The sequence below is a fragment of the Anolis sagrei genome, chromosome 12, assembly GCF_037176765.1.
Source record: "Anolis sagrei isolate rAnoSag1 chromosome 12, rAnoSag1.mat, whole genome shotgun sequence".
Taxonomy (NCBI): domain Eukaryota; kingdom Metazoa; phylum Chordata; class Lepidosauria; order Squamata; family Dactyloidae; genus Anolis; species Anolis sagrei.
Genome location: NC_090032.1, coordinates 4,021,662 through 4,041,380, shown reverse-complemented (window position 1 = coordinate 4,041,380; position 19,719 = coordinate 4,021,662). Strand labels below are relative to the sequence as shown.

The 19,719-nt window shown below is 43.7% G+C and overlaps 2 protein-coding genes across 8 annotated transcripts in view; one reads left to right on the top strand and one right to left on the bottom strand.

Moving 5' to 3' along the window:
- The window catches only part of LOC132764205 (neuronal acetylcholine receptor subunit alpha-7-like), a 39,502-nt gene extending 24,007 nt beyond the window's left edge, over positions 1-15,495 (top strand). Inside the window, exon 10 of one of the 3 annotated variants that reach the window (XM_067472323.1) lies at positions 15,203-15,495. In XM_067472323.1, coding sequence (XP_067328424.1) covers positions 15,203-15,484 — 282 coding nt within the window. In that variant the 3' untranslated portion in view covers positions 15,485-15,495. Of the gene's footprint in view, positions 1-2,488; positions 4,563-15,202 lie in introns of those variants that run through there. The other 2 variants (XM_060758090.2, XM_060758089.2) reach the window with 2 other exon arrangements.
- LOC132764206 (CUGBP Elav-like family member 3-A) overlaps positions 7,453-19,719 on the bottom strand; it is a 74,937-nt gene continuing 62,670 nt past the window's right edge. For 4 of the 5 annotated variants that reach the window (XM_067472324.1, XM_067472327.1, XM_067472326.1 and 1 more), the window contains 2 exons: positions 18,900-19,043; positions 7,453-11,961 (listed from right to left, as the gene is read on the bottom strand). In XM_067472324.1, coding sequence (XP_067328425.1) covers positions 18,916-19,043 — 128 coding nt within the window. In that variant the 3' untranslated portion in view covers positions 7,453-11,961; positions 18,900-18,915. Of the gene's footprint in view, positions 11,962-13,922; positions 15,864-18,899; positions 19,044-19,719 lie in introns of those variants that run through there. The other variant, XM_067472325.1, reaches the window with a different exon arrangement.

The window sequence follows — 19,719 nt, the reverse complement described above, 5'->3', positions numbered from 1 at the left end:
GGATGTCTGGTGGAGGAATGAAAGCCTTCTCTTGGAATGAAAGCCTTCCCTTGGGTGGTGGGCAGTGTGGTGTTGGTGGAGGACATTGTCAGGGCTCTTGGACATGTCCCTTTATGAAAGCCTTCCACACCAATGGAGAGAGTCAGGAAAACTGGGATGTCTGGTGGAGGAATGAAAGCCTTCTCTTGGAATGAAAGCCTTCCCTTGGGTGGTGGGCAGTGTGGTGTTGGTGGAGGACATTGTCAGGGCTCTTGGACATGTCCCTTTATGAAAGCCTTCCACACCAATGGAGAGAGTCAGGAACACTGGGATGTCTGTGGTGGAGGAATGAAAGCCTTCCCTTGGGTGGTGGGCAGTGTGGTGTTGGTGGAGGACATTGTCAGGCCTCTTGGACATGTCCCTTTATGAAATTTCTAGCGAAATTTCGAAAGTTTTGTTAGAGTTCTGAAATTTTCACCCCCAGAACTTTAGCAAGACTTTAGAAGCAAAGCACCAGCGCCCCCTAGTTTCGTAAGCCAATTTGGAACCATATATGCCCATGCCATATATATATATGTGTGTGTGTATTCTTCCTAACTCACCATGTAAATGATTCTCATATATATACATACGGCATTTCTATGCCGCCCTTCTCACCCCAAAGGGGACTCAGAGCGGCTTACAAGATATATATACATACAATATATTATATTATTTAACATAGTACAATATTAGTATTAAATATTACTATATTGTACTACACCATTATATTGTAATATTATTAGTACTATTACATGTAATATAAATATATAATTATAGTATCGTATTATACTATATTATATATTATATATTATATTATAATATATTATATTATATTATAATATATTATATTATAATATATTATAATATAATGTATTATAATGTATTATATTACATTTTAATATTACATTATATTATAAATATTATATGTATATACAATATATTATATTACATTATATTATAATATATGTGTCTGTGTGTATTCCTCCTAACTCACCATGCAAATGATATATATACATACGGTATTTATATGCCGCCCTTCTCACCCCAAAGGGGACTCAGAGCGGCTTACAAGATATATATATACATACAATATATTATATTATTAACATAGTACAATATTAGTATTAAATATTACTATATTGTACTACACCGTTATATTGTAATATTATTAATAATATTACATGTAATATAAATATATAATTATAGTATCGTATTATACTATATTATATATTATATTATAATATATTATATTATAATATATTATATTATAATATATTATAATATAATGTATTATATTACATTTTAATATTACATTATATTATAAATATTATATGTATATACAATATATTATATTACATTATATTATAATATATGTGTCTGTGTGTATTCCTCCTAACTCACCATGCAAATGATATATATACATACGGTATTTATATGCCGCCCTTCTCACCCCAAAGGGGACTCAGAGCGGCTTACAAGATATATATATACATACAATATATTATATTATTAACATAGTACAATATTAGTATTAAATATTACTATATTGTACTACACCGTTATATTGTAATATTATTAATAATATTACATGTAATATAAATATATAATTATAGTATCGTATTATACTATATTATATATTATATTATAATATATTATATTATAATATATTATATTATAATATATTATAATATAATGTATTATATTACATTTTAATATTACATTATATTATAAATATTATATGTATATACAATATATTATATTACATTATATTATAATATATGTGTCTGTGTGTATTCCTCCTAACTCACCATGCAAATGATATATATACATACGGTATTTATATGCCGCCCTTCTCACCCCAAAGGGGACTCAGAGCGGCTTACAAGATATATATATACATACAATATATTATATTATTTAACATAGTACAATATTAGTATTAAATATTACTATATTGTACTACACCATTATATTGTATTATTATTAGTAATATTACATGTAATATAAATATGTAATTATAGTATCATATTATTATATTATATTACATTATAATATTATACTATTATATTATATTAGTAATATTACATGTAATATAAATATGTAATTATAGTATTGTATTATTATATTATATATTATATTCCATTATAATATTATAATATACTATTATATTATATTACATTATAATATTATAATTACTATTATATTATATTAGTAATATTACATGTAATATAAATATGTAATTATAGTATCGTATTATTATATTATATATTATATTACATTATAATATTATATTACATTATATTATAAATATTATATGTATATACAATCTATTATATTACATTATATTATTATAATATATGTGTGTGTGTGTGCGTATGCTGTTTCCTCTCCTCCTCCCCTAGCGAACGGAGTTCCCGTTTCCTTCCGTCTGTATCTGCTTCTCTTTCTCTCTCTCCTTTCCGCAAAGGTGCAGGTGGTGGTGCTGCGGTGGGGCGCCTGGTTGCTGCGCATGCGCCAACCGGGGGAGGAGCCTGTGGGGCGGCCCCATTGCACCCCGAGCCTCCTGAGCTGCAGTTCGGAGAGCAGCGACGGCGGAGGCACGCCGATCCCGCAGCCCGCCCCAGCACTCCCCGTGGCCAATGGGGGTCTGGCGTATGGGGGCCCCTTCCCCGCCAAGCCCCCCGAGGTCCCCCGGCCCTTCTTACCCTCCCCGGAGCTCCAGGCCTCCACCCCGGAGGAGCTGCTCTCCAGCCCCGAACTGGGCCGCATCCTGGAGGAGCTGCGCTACGTTGCCCGGTGTTTCCGGGGCCGGGACGCGGCGCAGGCCGCCTGCAGCCAGTGGAAGTTCGCGGCGGCCGTCGTGGACCGGCTCTGCCTCGTCACCTTCGTCCTCGTCCACATCGTCTGCTCCATCGGCATCCTCATGGCCGCCCCCAACTTCGCGGAGGCCATTACTAAGGACTTCCTGTGAGCGCCCCTACTTTTCCGTATCCCCTTGTACTACCCAGCTGAGTTTGGAAAAGTTACTTTTTGGGACCTGGGATCCCCCAGCCAACATGGTCTAACTTTTTCGTACTCCGATCGACAAGAGTCTGAACTCCGATCAAGAAAAGTGACACCTACTTTTCTGTATCCACCAGTATGACCCAGTTGAATTTGGAAAAGTTACTTTTTGGGACCCAGAATCCCCCAGCCAGGATTATCAGTAACTTTTCCAGTCTCCGATCGACAAGAGTCTGAACTCAGATCGAGAGGATACTTACTTTTCCGTATCTACCAGTATTACCCAGCTGAGTTTAGAAAAGTTACTTTTTGGGACCCAGGATCCCCCAGCCAGCATGGTCAGTAACTATTCCGGACTTTTCCTTATCCACCAGTATTACCCAGCTGAGTTTGGAAAAGTTACTTTTTGGTACCCAGGATCCCCCAGCTAGGATTTTCAGTAACTTTTCCAGACTCTTATCGACAAGAGTCTGAACTCAGATGAGAGAAGTGATACCTACTTTTCCGTATCCACCAGTTTTACCCAGCTGCGTTTGGAAGAGTTACTCTTTGGGACCCAGTATTCCCCCAGCCAGCATGGTTAGTAACTTTTCTGGACTTCTCCATATCCACTAATATTACCCAGCTGAGTTTGGGAAAGTTACTTTTTGGTATCCACAATCCCCCAGCCAGCATTGTTAGTATCTTTTCCAGACTTTTCCTTATCCACCAATATTACCCAGCTGAGTTTGGAAAAGTTACTTTTTGGTCCCCAGGATCCTCCAACCAGGATTATCAGTAACTTTTCCAGACTCCGATCGACAAGTCTGAAGTCCGATCGAGATAAGTGATACCTACTTTTCCGTATCCACCAGTATTACCCAGCTGAGTTTGGAAAAGTTACTTTTTGGGACCCAGAATCCCCCAGCCAGGATTATCAGTAACTTTTCCAGACTCTTGTCGACAAGAGTCTGAACTCGGATCGAGAGAAGTGATACCTACTTTTCCGTATTCACCAGTATTACCCAGCTGAGTTTGAAAAGTTACTTTTTGGGACCCAGGATCCCCCAGCCAGCATGGTCAGTAACTTTTCTGGCCAATATTACCCAACTGAGTTTGGAAAAGTTATTTCTTGGGACTCAGGATCCCCCAGCCAGCATGGTCAGTAACTTTTCCAGACTCCGATCGACAAAGAGTCTGAAGCGATACCTACTTTTCATTCCCATTCCAGAATCGGAAGCTTGGTTTTTTCCTTCTATCATGGCCTTCAGTCTCAAGACGTTCCCCAGAATGCATCGCCTTGGTTCTCTTGGGCGCCTGTCTCAACTCGTGGAAGCAAACCCATTTCCTGCTATTTCCGAAGCCAGTTTGACAATACCGAACCTTTGAAACTTGGAGAACAATTTGGGAAATTTGATGTTGTGGCAAAGGCAAACTCAGGCCATGAGCAGTTCCCATGGGGAAGGGGGTTTTACAATGGGGAACATCCTTGGGCTGTCTCTCATCGTGTCATGGTCAGGGCAAGACGCAATAAAATATCTGAAGCACTTTGAGATAAAGGAATGGTTCCCAACCTTTTTTTGACCAGGGACCACTCCCCAGCATTGGTACCAAAAGGGTCATGAATCAGTTTTTGGTCAACTTTAGATTTGGTTTGTTTATTTGGGGTGCTTGGTATGAGAAGGACTCCGTATGAGAAGACTCCAGTGGTAGTTTGCCTCACCTCAGTATGAGAGAAGCCTCAGTATGAGAAGGCCTCAGTACGAGACAGCTTCAGTGTTAGTTTGCCTCTCCTCAGTATGAGAGAAGCCTCAGAATGAGAAGGCCTCAGTACGAGAAGGCTCCAGTGTTAGTTTGCCACTCCTCAGTATAAGAGATGTCTCTGTGTGAAAAGGCCTCAGTACGAGATGGCTCCAGTGTTAGTTTGCCTCACTTCAGTATGAGAGAAGCCTCAGTATGAGAAGGCTCCAGTGTTAGTTTGCCTCACCTCAGTATGAGAGAAGCCTCAGTATGAGAAGGCTCCAGTGTTAGTTTGCCTCTCCTCAGTATGAGAGATTTCTCTGTTTGAGAAGGCCTCAGTATGAGAAGGCTTCAGTATGAGAAGACTCTGGTTTGCCTCACCTCAGTATGAGAAATGTCTCAGTGTGAGAAGGCCTCAGTATGAGAAGGCTCCAGTGTTAGTTTGCCTCAGTATAAGAAGGCCCCAGTGTTCGTAGGGCTTTGTGTGTGGAGGCCTGGTGTGAAAAGCTTTGGTGAGAGAAGTTTTCACACCAGAAAACTTCATTGGATAGACCACATCAGCTCTAGTTCCTGATACAGAACATATGACATCCAGTGGTCACCATCTGCTCGCCCACAGGAAACCATATTTAATAATCTAGAGCTGATGTGGTAGTCGTAATCTTTTGTTGGTCATCAGCCCCTCACCTCCTGATATCCCCATTGCCTCGGCACTATAACAGAGTTTCTCAAAACCAGTCGATCTCGTTGCCACGTGGTTTCGAGGCAAGGGTGTAGTAATGGTGAGGCGGGGTCGCTGCATTTGGAAGGTTGAAAAAACACTGTGTTAGACTGTTATACCTAGATATCTCTTTGAACTGTCAGGGACAAAGATATGCCAATGCACAAAAACAGATAAATAGATTGATTGATTGATTGATAGATAAGCTGTATAAAGGGGTTGCTGCATTCGGGAGGTTGAGAAACACTGTGTTAGACTGGCATACCTAGATATCTCTTTGAACTGTCAGGGACAAAGATACACCAATGCACAAAATCAGATAGATAAATAGGTAGATAAACTGTATGAAGGGGTCACTGCAGTCGGAAGGTTGAGAAACACTGCGTTAGACTGGTATGCCTAGATATCTCTTCGAACTGACAGGAACAAAGATATGCCAGTGCACAAAAACAGACAGAGAGACAGATAGATAAACTGTATTAATGGGTCGCGGTATTCGGAAGGTTGAGAAACACTAAGTTAGACTGGTATACCTAGATATCTCTTTGAACTATCAGGGACAAAGATACGCCAATGCACAAAAACAAATAGATAAACAGGTAGATAAACTGTATTACGGGGTCGCTGTATTCGGAAGGTTGAGAAACACTGTGTTAGACTGGTATACCTATATATCTCTTCAAACTGTCAGGGACAAAGATATGCCAATGGACAAAAACAGATAGATAGATAGATAGATAGACAGATAGATAGGCTGTATGAAGGGGTCATGGCATTTGGGAGGTTGAGAAACACTGTGTTAGCCTGGTATACCTAGATATCTCTTCGAACTGTCAGGGACAAAGCTATGCCGATGCACAAAAACAGACAGATAGATAGATAGATAGATAGATAGATAGATAGATAAGCTGTATGAAGGGGTCATGGCAAAACAGATAGATAAATTGGTAGATACACTGTATTAAGGGGCCGCTGCATTCAGAAGGTTGAGAAACACTGTGTTAGACTGGTATACCTAGATATCTCTTTGAACTGTCAGGGACAAAGATATGCCAATGCACAAAAACAGATAAATAGATAGGTAGGTAGATAGATAGATAGATAGATAGATAGATAAGCTGTATGAAGGGATCATGGCATTCGGGAGGTTGAGAAACACTGTGTTAGACTGGTGTACCTAGATATCTCTTTGAACTGTCAGGGACAAAGATATGCCAATGCACAAAAACAAATAGATAAATAGGTAGATAAGCTGTATGAAGGGGTTGCTGCATTTGGGAGGTTGAGAAACACTGTGTTGGACTGGTATACCTAGATATCTCTTTGAACTGTCAGGGACAAAGATATGCCAGTGCACAAAAACAAATAGATAAATAGGTAGGTAGGTAGATAGATAGATAGATAGTTAAGCTGTATGAAGGAGTTGTGGCATTTGGGAGGTTGAGAAACGCTGTGTTAGACTGGTATACCTAGATATCTCTTTGAACTGTCAGGGACAAAGATATGCCAATACACAAAAACAGATAGATAGGTAGATAGATAGATAGATAGATAGATAGATAGATAGATAGATAGAGATGGATGGGCGGATGGATAGGTGGTTAGATGGATCGATCGATAGATAGATAGATAGAAAGATAAGCTGTATGAAGGGGTCATGGCTATCGGGAGGTTGAGAAACACTGTGTTAGACTGATATACCTAGATATCTCTTTGAACTGTCAGGGACAAAGATATGCCGATGCACAAAAACAGATAGATAAATAGGTAGAGAAACTGTATGAAGGGGTCGTGGCATTCGGAAGGTTGGGAAACACTGTGTTAGACTGGTATACCTAGATATCTCTTTGAACTGTCAGGGACAAAGATATGCCAATGCACAAAAAACAAATAGATAAATAGGTAGAGAAACTGTATTAAGGAGCCGAAACCAAAAGTTCCCATTTCTTACGAAACCCGGTCTTCCCAAAGTCGACATCGACAAATCATGGCTTTTCAATTCTTTTATTTAGACAGAAAAAAATTTAAATTATTAAAAGTAAACAGCAATAAATAATCAATAACTTAAGCATTGATATCGTCTGAAACATAGAATGCAACTCTTCATTTGTTTTAAAATCCCCAGCACTAAAAGTTCATCTCTTTTCTCCTCCTCTTTTTTTTTTTGCCTTTTTCTTTTGTCCTTCTAAATTAATCGACCGCGTAGTAAACCCCCCTCCCACCCTAAGAAGGGAAAATTAAAAAGAGAGAGAGAGTCGAAGGAAGGGATAGAGGATGAAAGAAAGAGAGAGACAGTTTGTAAAAACCCCCTAAAATCAGAAAACAGCAATGGATTCAACCCCGTTTCCCCCCCTGTTTAAAATTTAATTGCAGCTAATCGCAATGGAATTATTTACAAGTACTGAATCAGCAAAAGAGACTGTAAACATATTTCCTTCCGTCTTTCTTTCTTTACGGTTATACAACCCTTGATTTCCGAGCGCTTTTTGCGGGTTTGGAGTTCACGGGACGGAGGCGGGAAGTTGGGAGATGTTGCCTTATGGGGACCGAGGTAAATGAAGGAACGGATCCGGTTTTAAGGGTCTTGCAGAAGGATCCGGGGGATTGCAAGAGGAGAAGTCTCCATAGGGTTCTCCATAGAGTTCTCCATAGGAATGGGCTTCCTTTAAGGGTCTTGCAGGAGGATCTGGGGGACTTCAAGAGGAGAAGGCTCCATAAGGTTCTCCATAGGAATGGGCTTAAGGGTCTTCTGGAAGGGTTTGGGGGACTGCAAGAGGAGAAGTCTCCATAGGGTTCTCCTTAGGGTTCTCCTAGGAATGGGCTTATTTTAAGGGTCTTCCAAAGGATCTGAGGGACTGCAAGAGGAGAAGGCTCCACAGGGTTCTCCATGGGGTTCTCCATAGGAATGGGCTTATTTTAAGGGGCTTGTGGAAGGATCTGAGGGGCTGCAAGAGGAGAAGGCTCTATGGGCTTCTCCATAGGAATGGGATTATTTAAGGGTCTTCTAGAAGGATCTGAGGGACTGTAAGGGGAGAAGGCTCCATAGGGTTCTCCATATGGTTCTCCAAGGAATGGACTTATTTTAAGGGTCTTCTGGAAGGGTCTGGGGGACTGCAAGAGGAGAAGGCTCCATAGGATTCTCCTTAGGGTTCTCCTAGGAATGGGCTTATTTTAAGGGTCTTCCGAAGGGTCTGGGGGACTGCAAGAGGAGAAGGCTCCATAGGGTTCTCCATGGGGTTCTCCATAGGAATGGGCTTATTTTAAGGGTCTTCCAAAGGATCTGAGAGGCTGCAAGATGAGAAGGCTCTATAGGGTTCTCCTTAAGAATGGGCTTACTTAAGGGTCGTGCAGAAGGATCTGAGGGACTTTAAGAGGAGAAGGCTCCATGGGGTCTACCATAGGGTTCTCCATAGGAATGGGCTTATTTCAAGGGTCTTCCGAAGGATCTGAGGGACTACAAGAGGAGAAGGCTCCATGGAGTTCTCCATAGGGTTCTCCTAGGAATGGGCTTATTTTAAGGGTCTGAGGGACTGTAAGAGGAGAAGGCTCCATAGGGTTCTCCATGGGGTTCTCCATAGGAATGAGCTTACTTTAAGGATCTTCTGGAAGGATCTGAGGGACTGCAAGAGGAGAAGGCTTCATGGGGTTCTCCATAGGGTTCTCCTAGGAATGGGCTTACTTCAAGGATCTGAGGGACTGTAAGAGGAGAAGGCTCCATAGGGTTCTCCATGGGGTTCTCCATAGGAATGGGCTTACTTTAAGGGCCTTCTGGAAGGATCTGAGGGACTGCAAGAGGAGAAGGCTCCATAGGGTTCATGGAGTTCTCCATAGGAATGGGTTTTCTTTATGGGTCTTGTGGAAGGATCTGAGGGACTGCAAGAGGAGAAGGCTCTATGGGGTTCTCCATAGGAATGGGTTTATTTTAAGGGTCTTCTAGAAGGATCTGAGGGACTGCAAGGGGAGAACGCTCCATAGGGTTCTCCATAGGAATGGGCTTATTTTAAGGGTCTTCCGGAAGGATCCGGGGGACTGTAAGAGGAGAAGTCTCCATAGGGTCTACCATAGGGTTCTCCATGCTTCTTAGACTCCGCCAATTGGTCAGAGTTTGGAGGATTATCTTAACACACACTAAGATGTTCCTGAAGAGGGTTTGTTTGTATGTGTGGAAAGGGAAGGATAGGCAAGGAAAGGCCCGTATATGTGGAGCAAGGTATGGGAATCAGAGACAGGAAGTGGACAATTCACTCTGTTTCAGAGTGATTTTCAAGGACTTCCGCTAAGTTCCGAGCGTGTCCCAGGAATTACAATGCGGCCCCCGTTATGTTCTCCGACGTGATGTGGAGACACAAAATCGTGGAGAATAAGCAAATCCTATTGAAAGGAAAGATTCTTAGCCGAGTTGCGCCGGAGGACCTAGAAAATGCCTAGAAAGGATGTATTTGGTTGATCAACGATACCGCCTTCCGACTCTTTAAGGTTTTCAGGCAGGACACCCTGTATTCGAATGTCTGGTTGTTTTGGTGAGTAGCCTTGCGTCGCTCCCTTCGGGTGGGTTTTTACTTCCTTTAAGCTCCATTTAAGCACACGAAAGTCAGAACGGAAGCATTGCATGACAGTTGGTGGAGATACATCTTCTCAGGTGACCATTCCTCCTCACCCAACGGGAGAAGAAAATGGACGAGGATCTGAACCGAAACACAAGCCACAGCAGAACGGGTTGGAATCGTGTTTTGGTCATCTTCGGATTGCGTACATCCAAGATGGGGTGCCATTTGTAGACCCCTTGGAATGGCATAGCGGTGAGGAGGAGGTTCAAGAGGAGAGCTCTGCAGTTCTCTTGGCCACAGAGGACTTTATGTTGGCCATCAGATGAGTTTGTGAATATTGGAAGGTTGGCTAAACCAGAAAAAGAGCAAATCCCAGGTTTTATCGCAGCTTAACATCAAGATCCTGAGATGGCCGCCTTGTCTGATCTTCTCTCCATCTTGGGATGGGTAGACTGAATTATTGTGGGTTACTCCTCAAAGGAATTGCTATGATGGATGGAAAGGAAACACTGTCTCTTGTTACTTTATAGCCCTAGCTATAGTCCCAAACTGGGCCAAGGGAATGTTTGAGAAGGTCTACCTGACAGTCTTTTGAGGTCTTTCTATGTCCACAAGAAGCGAACACCTCAATCTTGAACAGGAGACTTCATATATCCATATCTGATATGAGAAATCTACTTTCTGCCCTAAGGTTGTTCTTTGCCCACCAAAGAAGAGGGCAAAGAAAAGCTCACTGGGAGGTCGTCCTTTTGGGGTTGGTGGGACATGTCTTGTTGTGGGCCTTCAAGTCGTTTCTGACTTATGGCACCCTATCCTAGGGTTTTACGGGATTGAGGGTAAGCTCAGAGAAATATGATTGGGTTTTGTTACAGGTGGGATTTATCCTGTGTCCTGTACCCAGGTTTCATCCTAGATATTTTGAGGTGAAGCTGGGAGAGACTCACAACCCGAAGCCCTGAGGATGTGGGTGGACTTATGGGACAACTCAGCTAAAGGTAGCTTTCTGGGTACAAGGGTTGGCCTCGTGTAAGCCTCTCCCGAGTCCCCTTTGGGGAGATGGTGGCAGGGTATAAATAAAGTTTATTATTATTATGATTGAAGAAGTGAAGTTTGGGAAAGAATCATTTGGATCATCTGAGAGAACGTTTGGGAAAGGACCATTTGAAAGATCTGGGAGAAGAGGAGGAACGTCAGCAAAACAAGATTGTGGAGCAGCATTATTCAGTCACCCCTCTGTAGATGCAGCAGATGAGAAATGGCAAAAAATATGTCAACACTTGCTTCCATTTTCCAATCTCAGTTGTGATCCTTTCTCTTTGAAATACTCCCTTCCCTACAACAGCGGATACAACTTGGTCGATAACAATTCCCCCCTTGAGATTAGGACGGCCGAGGGGAAATTACTTGCCACAAAACCCCGAGAGCGGTTTGTACCCAGAGTCATACTGGTAGCGTTGTTGCAACCCCGCATCCCCGGTTCGTGTTACGTAGTGCAAAGGAACAACGGAGTCGAGAGTGAGGACCCCAATGGTAACTGGGGTTCTCTTCGGATTGGCCCATCCTTCCAAGGTCTTCTGCTGAGAAAGGAAGTGAGGTGGTGCCAAACAGGATCTTTGCATCTCAATTGGAGCTTTCATTGATAAAGGTTGCTCCTTCGTTGCCCCAATGTAGTGCACCTCGGTTGTTTTGGAAAGTGCCAGGATCCAACGGGAGGCGGTGGCAGGTTATGGTGAAGCCCATCCGACTCCGAATCCCAACTCTCACAAAAAAGACCATTGCGGCGAGAAACCTTTGAGCCCGTGAGGAAAGCGGCGAGCTCCCTTGACTCCGGGGGGTGAGTCACTTTCCTATGGAAGGAAGAAGAAAGCAGGGAGAGGGGGAAACGGGGAGCGGGAAAGGGAAGAGAATCAAAGGGGCGGGGGAACATTGCTCCTCCATTGAACTCCAGACCTATGGAAAGAAAAAAAGGGAAGGGAGAGAGAGAGAGAGGAAGAGGAGAACACAGAAATGGGTTGTATTAAATATTTTCCTTCCCACAGTGGACAACAGAGGGAGAAGTGCCTGGCAGCCTAGGGCATGCAGAGAGAGGAGGATGGTTATACTGGAATCCTGGGTTCAAGGAGACGTTTGGGCTGTTGGAATGGAGCCATGTCTGCCAGGCAACGTGGTGGGATTTATAGAGAGCCAGACAAATTGAACACCCCCAAATTTCTCGATGACCCCCTCCCCCTTTTTGGGAAATGAATGGGCTTCGACACCCCGGGATTCCAGCAGCCAAGCCTCCCAAGAGCAAGGCATCCACCAAAAAAACCATTCAAAGCTCTCCTTCTGCCATTCTGTCATCTCCCTGAGGGCAGCCAAGATGGCAGCGGAGGGACCCAAGGCCTTATCCGGGGACTTGATGTGATACATTTACTGAAATCTTGGTTGACATCAAGGAAAAAGGAGTGCAAACTTGCCCTTGGCTTCGTCTACTTCAATGTATCGCCTTTCGGGCTGATGTGGGGCCCTATGAAATTAGGTCAATGTAGACAAAGCAGAGGGAAGGTGCATCGAATTGGTAATGGCTTCCTCTCGATTAATCAAAGATGGTTCCTACCTCTCTTCCCAATATCATTCTTTAATCAGCTCCCTTCCCTCTCCAACCCTTTTAACTCAGGGTTCTGCTAAAATAATCCGTTAGATGTAAAATAAAATCACTAAAAATTGCAAAGATCGGGAGCGGAATGTGGACGCAAGAAATGACCTATTTTATTGGGGCTCCTATTTTAATACTGTGATGCTAATGATGACGACCCCCCCCCCTTCCCGTGGAGCCCACAGCTGAGGGGTTCGGGTCTCCACGTGGCTCCGGCCACGGGCCCCCCGCTCCCCACGATGCTGTTCAGCGACTAGAAATACAGACACGCACACGCCACCGACGATGACAGAAAGAAAGCAAAAACACAGGAGAAACCCACGATGACAAGAATGACGACGACAAAAAGAAAAAAAAGGAGAAAGTGGACAAAGCCTTTGGAAGCTGTCAAATTCTCGCCGAGAGACGAGCTCGCTTGGCCAGGCAACATGTCGGCATGGGAAAAGGCCAGTCGCCGTGGATGGAGCAACCCATTGGATATGAATGGCACAAAGCGAGGATGGGGAGAACCCAAAGCAATGGGTGTCCCATGCACACATTGTGGGGGTCGGGTAGGAAGGAAAGATTGGGACCACAGAAAAGTGAGTCGGTGGGACGGACAGGCAGGCATGCAGTCCAGGTGGAAATGGCAGGGAGATGGGAGGAGAGTGGGAAGAAGGCTGTTGGATCTGTGAGCACAGCTCTCCCCACTTTCTCTTGTCAGAAAAGGCCTCTTTTGAGCCTAAAATGACCCAGCGGGAGCTGAAGAATGACCCTCAGATAGGGGTGATTGGGGGACCAAAATATGGCTTTTTTTATGTGGGGGAGCTGCCATGAGACAGTAGCCCTCTGGAGTCTCCTGGGGGACTACTTTGGTCCCAAGTCCCACAATTGTCCCAATTGTCCACCCACCATAGTCCAATAGTCCTTCTCCAGGTCCCACTTGTTAACTGGAGAGATTTTTGGTAGTCATTCTGTATGTGAAATATTTCTCAGAAAATATTTCGTATACAAAATTAATGTGTGTGAAACATCTGAGAAAAGATGTCAGAAATATTAAAAACTAACTAGGTATTTTTAATTACAAAAATGTGTAATTAAAAATGGAAAGGGTTAAATGGATGCAATGACTCAGCAAATGCTGCAGTTCAATATAAGCAGGTGTACCTGTAGCTTAGAACGCCTCAGTGTTAGTTGTCCTCAGTATGAGGGAAGCCTCGGTATGAGAAGGCCTCAGTATGAGAAGGCTCCAATGTTAGTTTGCCTCAGTATGAAAGAAGTCTTGGTATGAGAAGGCCTCGGTATGAGAGAGCTCCAGTGTTAGTTTGCCTCATTATGAGAGATGTCTCGGTATGAGAAGGCCTCAGTATGAGAAGGCTCCAGTGTTAGTTTGCCTCGGTATGAGAAGGTCTCAGTATGAGAAGGCTCCAGTGTTAGTATGCCTAGGTATGAGAGAAGCCTCGGTATGAGACAGTCTCAATATGAAAAGGCTCCAGTGTTAGTTTGCCTCAGTATGAGAGATGTCTTGGTATGAGAAGGCCTCAGTATGAGAAGGCTCCAGTGTTAGTTTGCCTCGGTATGAGGTCTCAGTATGAGAAGGCTCCAGTGTTAGTATGCCTAGGTATGAGAGAAGCCTCGGTATGAGACAGTCTCAATATGAAAAGGCTCCAGTGTTAGTTTGCCTCAGTATGAGAGATGTCTTGGTATGAGAAGGCCTCAGTATGAGAAGGCTCCAGTGTTAGTTTGCCTCGGTATGAGGTCTCAGTATGAGAAGGCTCCAGTGTTAGTATGCCTAGGTATGAGAGAAGCCTCGGTATGAGACAGTCTCAATATGAAAAGGCTCCAGTGTTAGTTTGCCTCAGTATGAGAGATGTCTTGGTATGAGAAGGCCTCAGTATGAGAAGGCTCCAGCGTTAGTTTGCCTCAGTATCAGAGATGTCTTGGTATGAGGAGGCCTCAGTATGAGAAGGCTCCAGTGTTAGTTTGCCTCAGTATGAGAGATGCATCAGTGTGAGAAGGCCTCAGTATGAGAAGGCTCCAGTGTTAGTTTGCCTCAGTATCAGAGATGTCTTGGTATGAGAAGGCCTCAGTATGAGAAGTGTTAGTTTGCCTTGTATGAGAGATGCCTTGGTGTGAGAAGGCCTCAGTATGAGTAAGCTCTAGTGTTAGTTTGCCTCAGTATGAAAAGGCCTCTGTGTTTGTAGGTCTCAGTGTATGGGGGTTGGGTGTGAGAAACTTCAGTGAGAGAAGCCCCAGGCTGAAGCCCATCATTTTTGGCTACTGGTACTGGGTCACGCTGCTGCTAATAAGTCACTCTGCTATGAATTTATGAGGAGGGTCTTTTGTTATTAAGTCCGCTCGCCCAACAGTATAGTCACGTTTGAGGCCTTTTGTAATGAGAATACATTATATTTTTGTCTGGAGAATGAACGAGACTGGGTCCAAATTTGCCCTAGTTTTGGAAGATCCAACGGGAGCACCCCAAAGGGAGGGAGGAGGCAGCCAAGAAGGAATGTCGAAGCACGGAAGTGTTGATTTTCTTCAAAACAATAATAAACAAACATTTGCCCACAGGATGAACAGCACAAACCCACAACCACACAGCACCGCCAGCCAATGCGTCAAGAGGAAAAGAAAACCATACAGACAAGCAAAACACAGCACAGGCAAGGAAATCATATAGATACATATAGAGAGAACAACAGCCCACAGCAATACGGCAACCACAGTGGATTAAAGGTAACTGAAGAGATACAGGTGTTTGACGTGGAGGGGAGAAAGAGCGGTGTGTCGGACGGGGCACAAGAAACGGACACTGTGGGAGTCCCAGTCCAGAGGTGCATTGAGTTGCGTTGAGGTTGGGCACGAGTGCGAGTGTGCGTCTGTTGTGTGCGTGTGAGTCTGTGGAGCGGAAAGGAGGGAGGAGAGGAAACGAGGGGAGGCGGTTGAACTTCACCAAACGAAAACTACGTTCCAAGAAACTCACGGCACATCCAGTTCAAATGCTAATAATAAGTTCACGCAGACGTCATGCAAAAAGAGTGCAAAACTCGGATCACATGACGTTCCTTTGTTTTTGTTTTTCCAAATAATAATGAAGAAGAAGAAGAAAGGAATACAACCACTGGTTTTGTTCATTCCATCGGATGCAACTTACAAGGGGGGCGGAGCTACGTCTCCCGCGACAGCGAAGGGGGCCTTAGCGGCAGAGTCGTCTCAAGATATGATTGGACCCCTGCCGAGGGAGGCGGGGAGGTGGGCGTGGTTTCGAGCGGCAAAGAAAGAAAACGGGAGTTTGGTTTCGGTTTCGGTTTCTTTTTTAACACGGGTGCGTACTCTTTTCTTTAAAAAAAATGCTTAAAACGCAACTTTTTCCCCCTTCCCCTTTTTATTCTAGAGCTTCCGTTAGACAAGGGTTAGAAACGAAGGACATGTATTTTAATACAAAACACAATACGCATAAATTACGCATAACAAGAGACCAAGACAGGAGGGTTGTATGTGATCTTCTAAACTCCCACTTAGCACATTTGGCACAAGCTATTGACGTAGAATTTTTTTGAGGGGGGATTGTGCAGAATATGTCATTTTCTGAACGGAAATGTTTTCTGTACAGAAAATTGTGTATTTTCTGCAAAATAAGTCCGAAACGATGAATTTGTCATTTTCTGTACGGAAATGTTTTCTGCACAGAAATGTTTTCTGTACAGAAAATGTGTATATTTTGTGCAAAATAAATCTGAAACGATGAAGAGTCTGGATTCTTCTCAGTAAAAGTTTCTTGACAATCTGAAAACATTTTATTTTACGATTTTGTAAATACTTTTCCAGCTCTACTACTTTGTATTTTCATGATTCAATCCCAATTTAACGGTCACAGCTCTTTCTTATGGAACAATGAGATTTTTAGTTTGGTGAGATTGGGAGCTGCTGTTCTGGAGAGTGGGACAAGAATCCCCAGAACGCCATGGTATGAACCATAACATTTAAAATAGGATCAAGCTTCTGTAATTCCTTTGTGGAAAAAGCACTCTTTCTTTACTCAATTTAATCTGGGTACTCAATGCTGGTAGAGTCTCGCTTATCCGACCTTCGCTTATCCGACATTTTGTCTTATCTGATGCCTCCCTTTTCCTCCCTGAAAAGAGCAAGACGAGGAGGAGGAAGAAGAAAAGGAGCCAAAGAATCAGGACTGGAAGAGGAAGCATCCTCCCTCCTTCCCTCTGCAATTTCCACACTCCTCTTCCGCATCCAGGCACTTCCTGCTGGGCCCCTCTAGCCCTGGGGCGTTGCCTTGCCTTAACTCTTTGAGTCCTTGTTTTTAAGTAGCGCTCCCAAATTCTCTCTCTATTCCTAAGAAGTGAAAAGGGCACTGGGACTGTGGCGCAGCTGTCTAAGAGTCAGCTACATTAAGATCACTACTGACCTGAAGGTCATGAATTCGAAGCCAGCCTAGGTCGGAGTGAGCTTCCGACCAATTTGTGTAGCTTGCTGTCGACTTTTGCAGCCCGAAAGACAGTTGCATCTGTCAAGTAGGAAATTTAGGTACCGCTTATGTGGGGAGGCTAATTTAATTTACGAGGCCATAAAAATCTCCAGCAAGCATGCAAAGAATGAGGAAGTACTTCATCAATGTCACAAATGGACGGTGAAGCGACAGCTCCCCTGGTGGCCAGAATACCTTCATGAAATGTTAAAAAGTCTCTGAGTATCTGTCTATATATGTTGTGTGTCTATGGCATTGAATGTTTGCCATATATATGTACATTGTAATCTGCCCTGAGTCCCCTGCGGGGCGAGAAGGGCGGAATATACAGTAAATAAATAAATTTAATAAATAATAAAGTAGCATTCCCCAACTCTCTCTCCAGGACTGGAAGCATCCTCCCTCCTTTCCTCTGGGATTTCCACGCTTCTCTTCCGTATCTGGGCACTTCCTGCTGGGCCCCTCTAGCCCTGGGGCGTTGCCTTGCCTTAACTCTTTGGGTTCCCGTTTTGAAGTAGCGCTCCCCAACTCTCTCCGTTCCCAAGAAGTGAAAGGGACAAGAGGAGGAGGAGGAATGAAGGAAAGGGGGAAAAGAGGCAGGACCAGAAGTGGAAGCGTCCTCCCTCCTTCCCTCTGTGATTTCCACGCTCCTCTTCCACATCTGGGCACTTCCTGCTGGGCCCGTCTAGCCCTGAGGCATTGCCTTTCCTTAACTCTTTGAATCCCTGTTGTTAGTATTCTAGGTGTCTAACACTACGTTGGATGGGTAATGGTAGGCGACTCCTTATTATTCAACATTTTTGTTTATCCGACGTCGGCCCGTTTATGTCAGATAAGCGAGACTACTGTACATCCAAAATGAAGCTACGATCTCTCAGAATCTCCTTAAAATCTGCCTTCACCCAATACCTCTCCTAGTTAATTTTTTAAAGAGAAAGTGAGCAAAACTGTTATCTTCTTGAGACATGAGAAACGGGAGGAAGTCACCCAGCGTTCCTCAAAACACCATCACGGGGGATGAAAACAACAAAACACGAAAGAATAAGACATATCGTAAAACAGAAGTCACGGCAGGAGAAATCTGGCGTCCGACTAGAGGTGGGGAACACAGACACAAGAGAACGAGACAGTTAATTCAGAACAAAGGAGGCACGGGACAGATGGACAGGTCTGGATCCTTCTCCGTCCCACCCTTTTCTCCACCTGGCCGTAAAGTGTCCCCATTGAGGACTTGGTGTGCCACGGCTTCTAAACAGCTGTATATCTCAAATTTACTGCTCCCTATCTTCTTATTTGGCTCTGTTATGGATGTCTCAACTTGAGAGTAATAGAAGTAGAGGATATTAAGGACAAGTGGGTGACCCACCCTTTTCTCCACCTGGCCGTAAAGTGTCCCCATTGAGGACTTGGTGTGCCACGGCTTCTAAACAGTTGTATATCTCGAATTTACTGCTCCTTATCTTCTTATTTGGCTCTGGGAGTTTGGTATTCCCCAGTTTTTCCCCCAACCCACAGCAAAGCCTTCCAACAACAGAGAAATTCAAATGCGATTATTTTCCCCAGACTTTCTGGTCCTTTGTGCCTGGAATTTAGAGAGGCAGGAGCTACCACGGGGAGGAAGGGGATGATGTGACTTGTGGGGGCTATTTGCCAAAGCCAAGGAGGATTTCCATGGCCATTTTACCCAAGGATGCAGATTCAGCATGAAAAGTAGACCTTCTGAAAAACTTATGCATGGAAATACTCTGATTTTTTCCCTTGTTGATGGGATTGGAGGTCACCCACCTGGCGGAGCGGCAGTTCAGTACGGCCGGTTGGCGTCTTTGGGCCGCTTGAGCTGCACTTTGAGCCGCTTCATCCCGATCTGGAAGCCGTTCATGGCCTGGATGGCCGCTTGCGCGCTGGCAGGATTGTCGAAACTTACGAATCCTGAGGAAGGAGAGAAAGACATGGAGGAAAAGGGAGGAATATGCGTATTTATGTGGTTATGCACATGCGTTGTAATGTATTTTTTATTTTTTGGCTTTTTAAGTCTCTTCTGCTGTGTTCTTCGGTGTTTTGATGAGTGATGGTCACTCGTTGGCCTGAGAGGTGTATTGTGTCCACAGACAGATATTATAACTATAGACATATGGATATGGATATTATTATAGACACGTAGATATATGCATTGCTTACCTGTAAACAGTTTCCCGAGTGGTCGCCTGTGAATTCACACATCCCCGCCCATCCTCCCCACTTTGTATGGTCATGCTCGAGGACTTCTGACTGCTTTTGCGGCAGAAGAACTGGCCGGTAGCCCCACGGCAGGGCTATTTATATGAGTGGGGAGAAAGGGGCGGGGCTACTCTAACGGTCAGTTAAAGTGAGCTCATGAGTGTTCGTTGCTGCCTGCGTGAGCGCAGGAATATATCAAATGTGTGATTCACAGGCTGACCATGCGGGGAAAATTATTGTTATAGACATATAGATATAGACACACACACACATATATTGTAGACTTATAGATGTTATTATGATCGATATATAGATATTATTATTGTAGATATATTATAGCCCAGGGTTGGTAAAAAAGTAAAAATGGATGGCCATCTTTGGGGAGTAT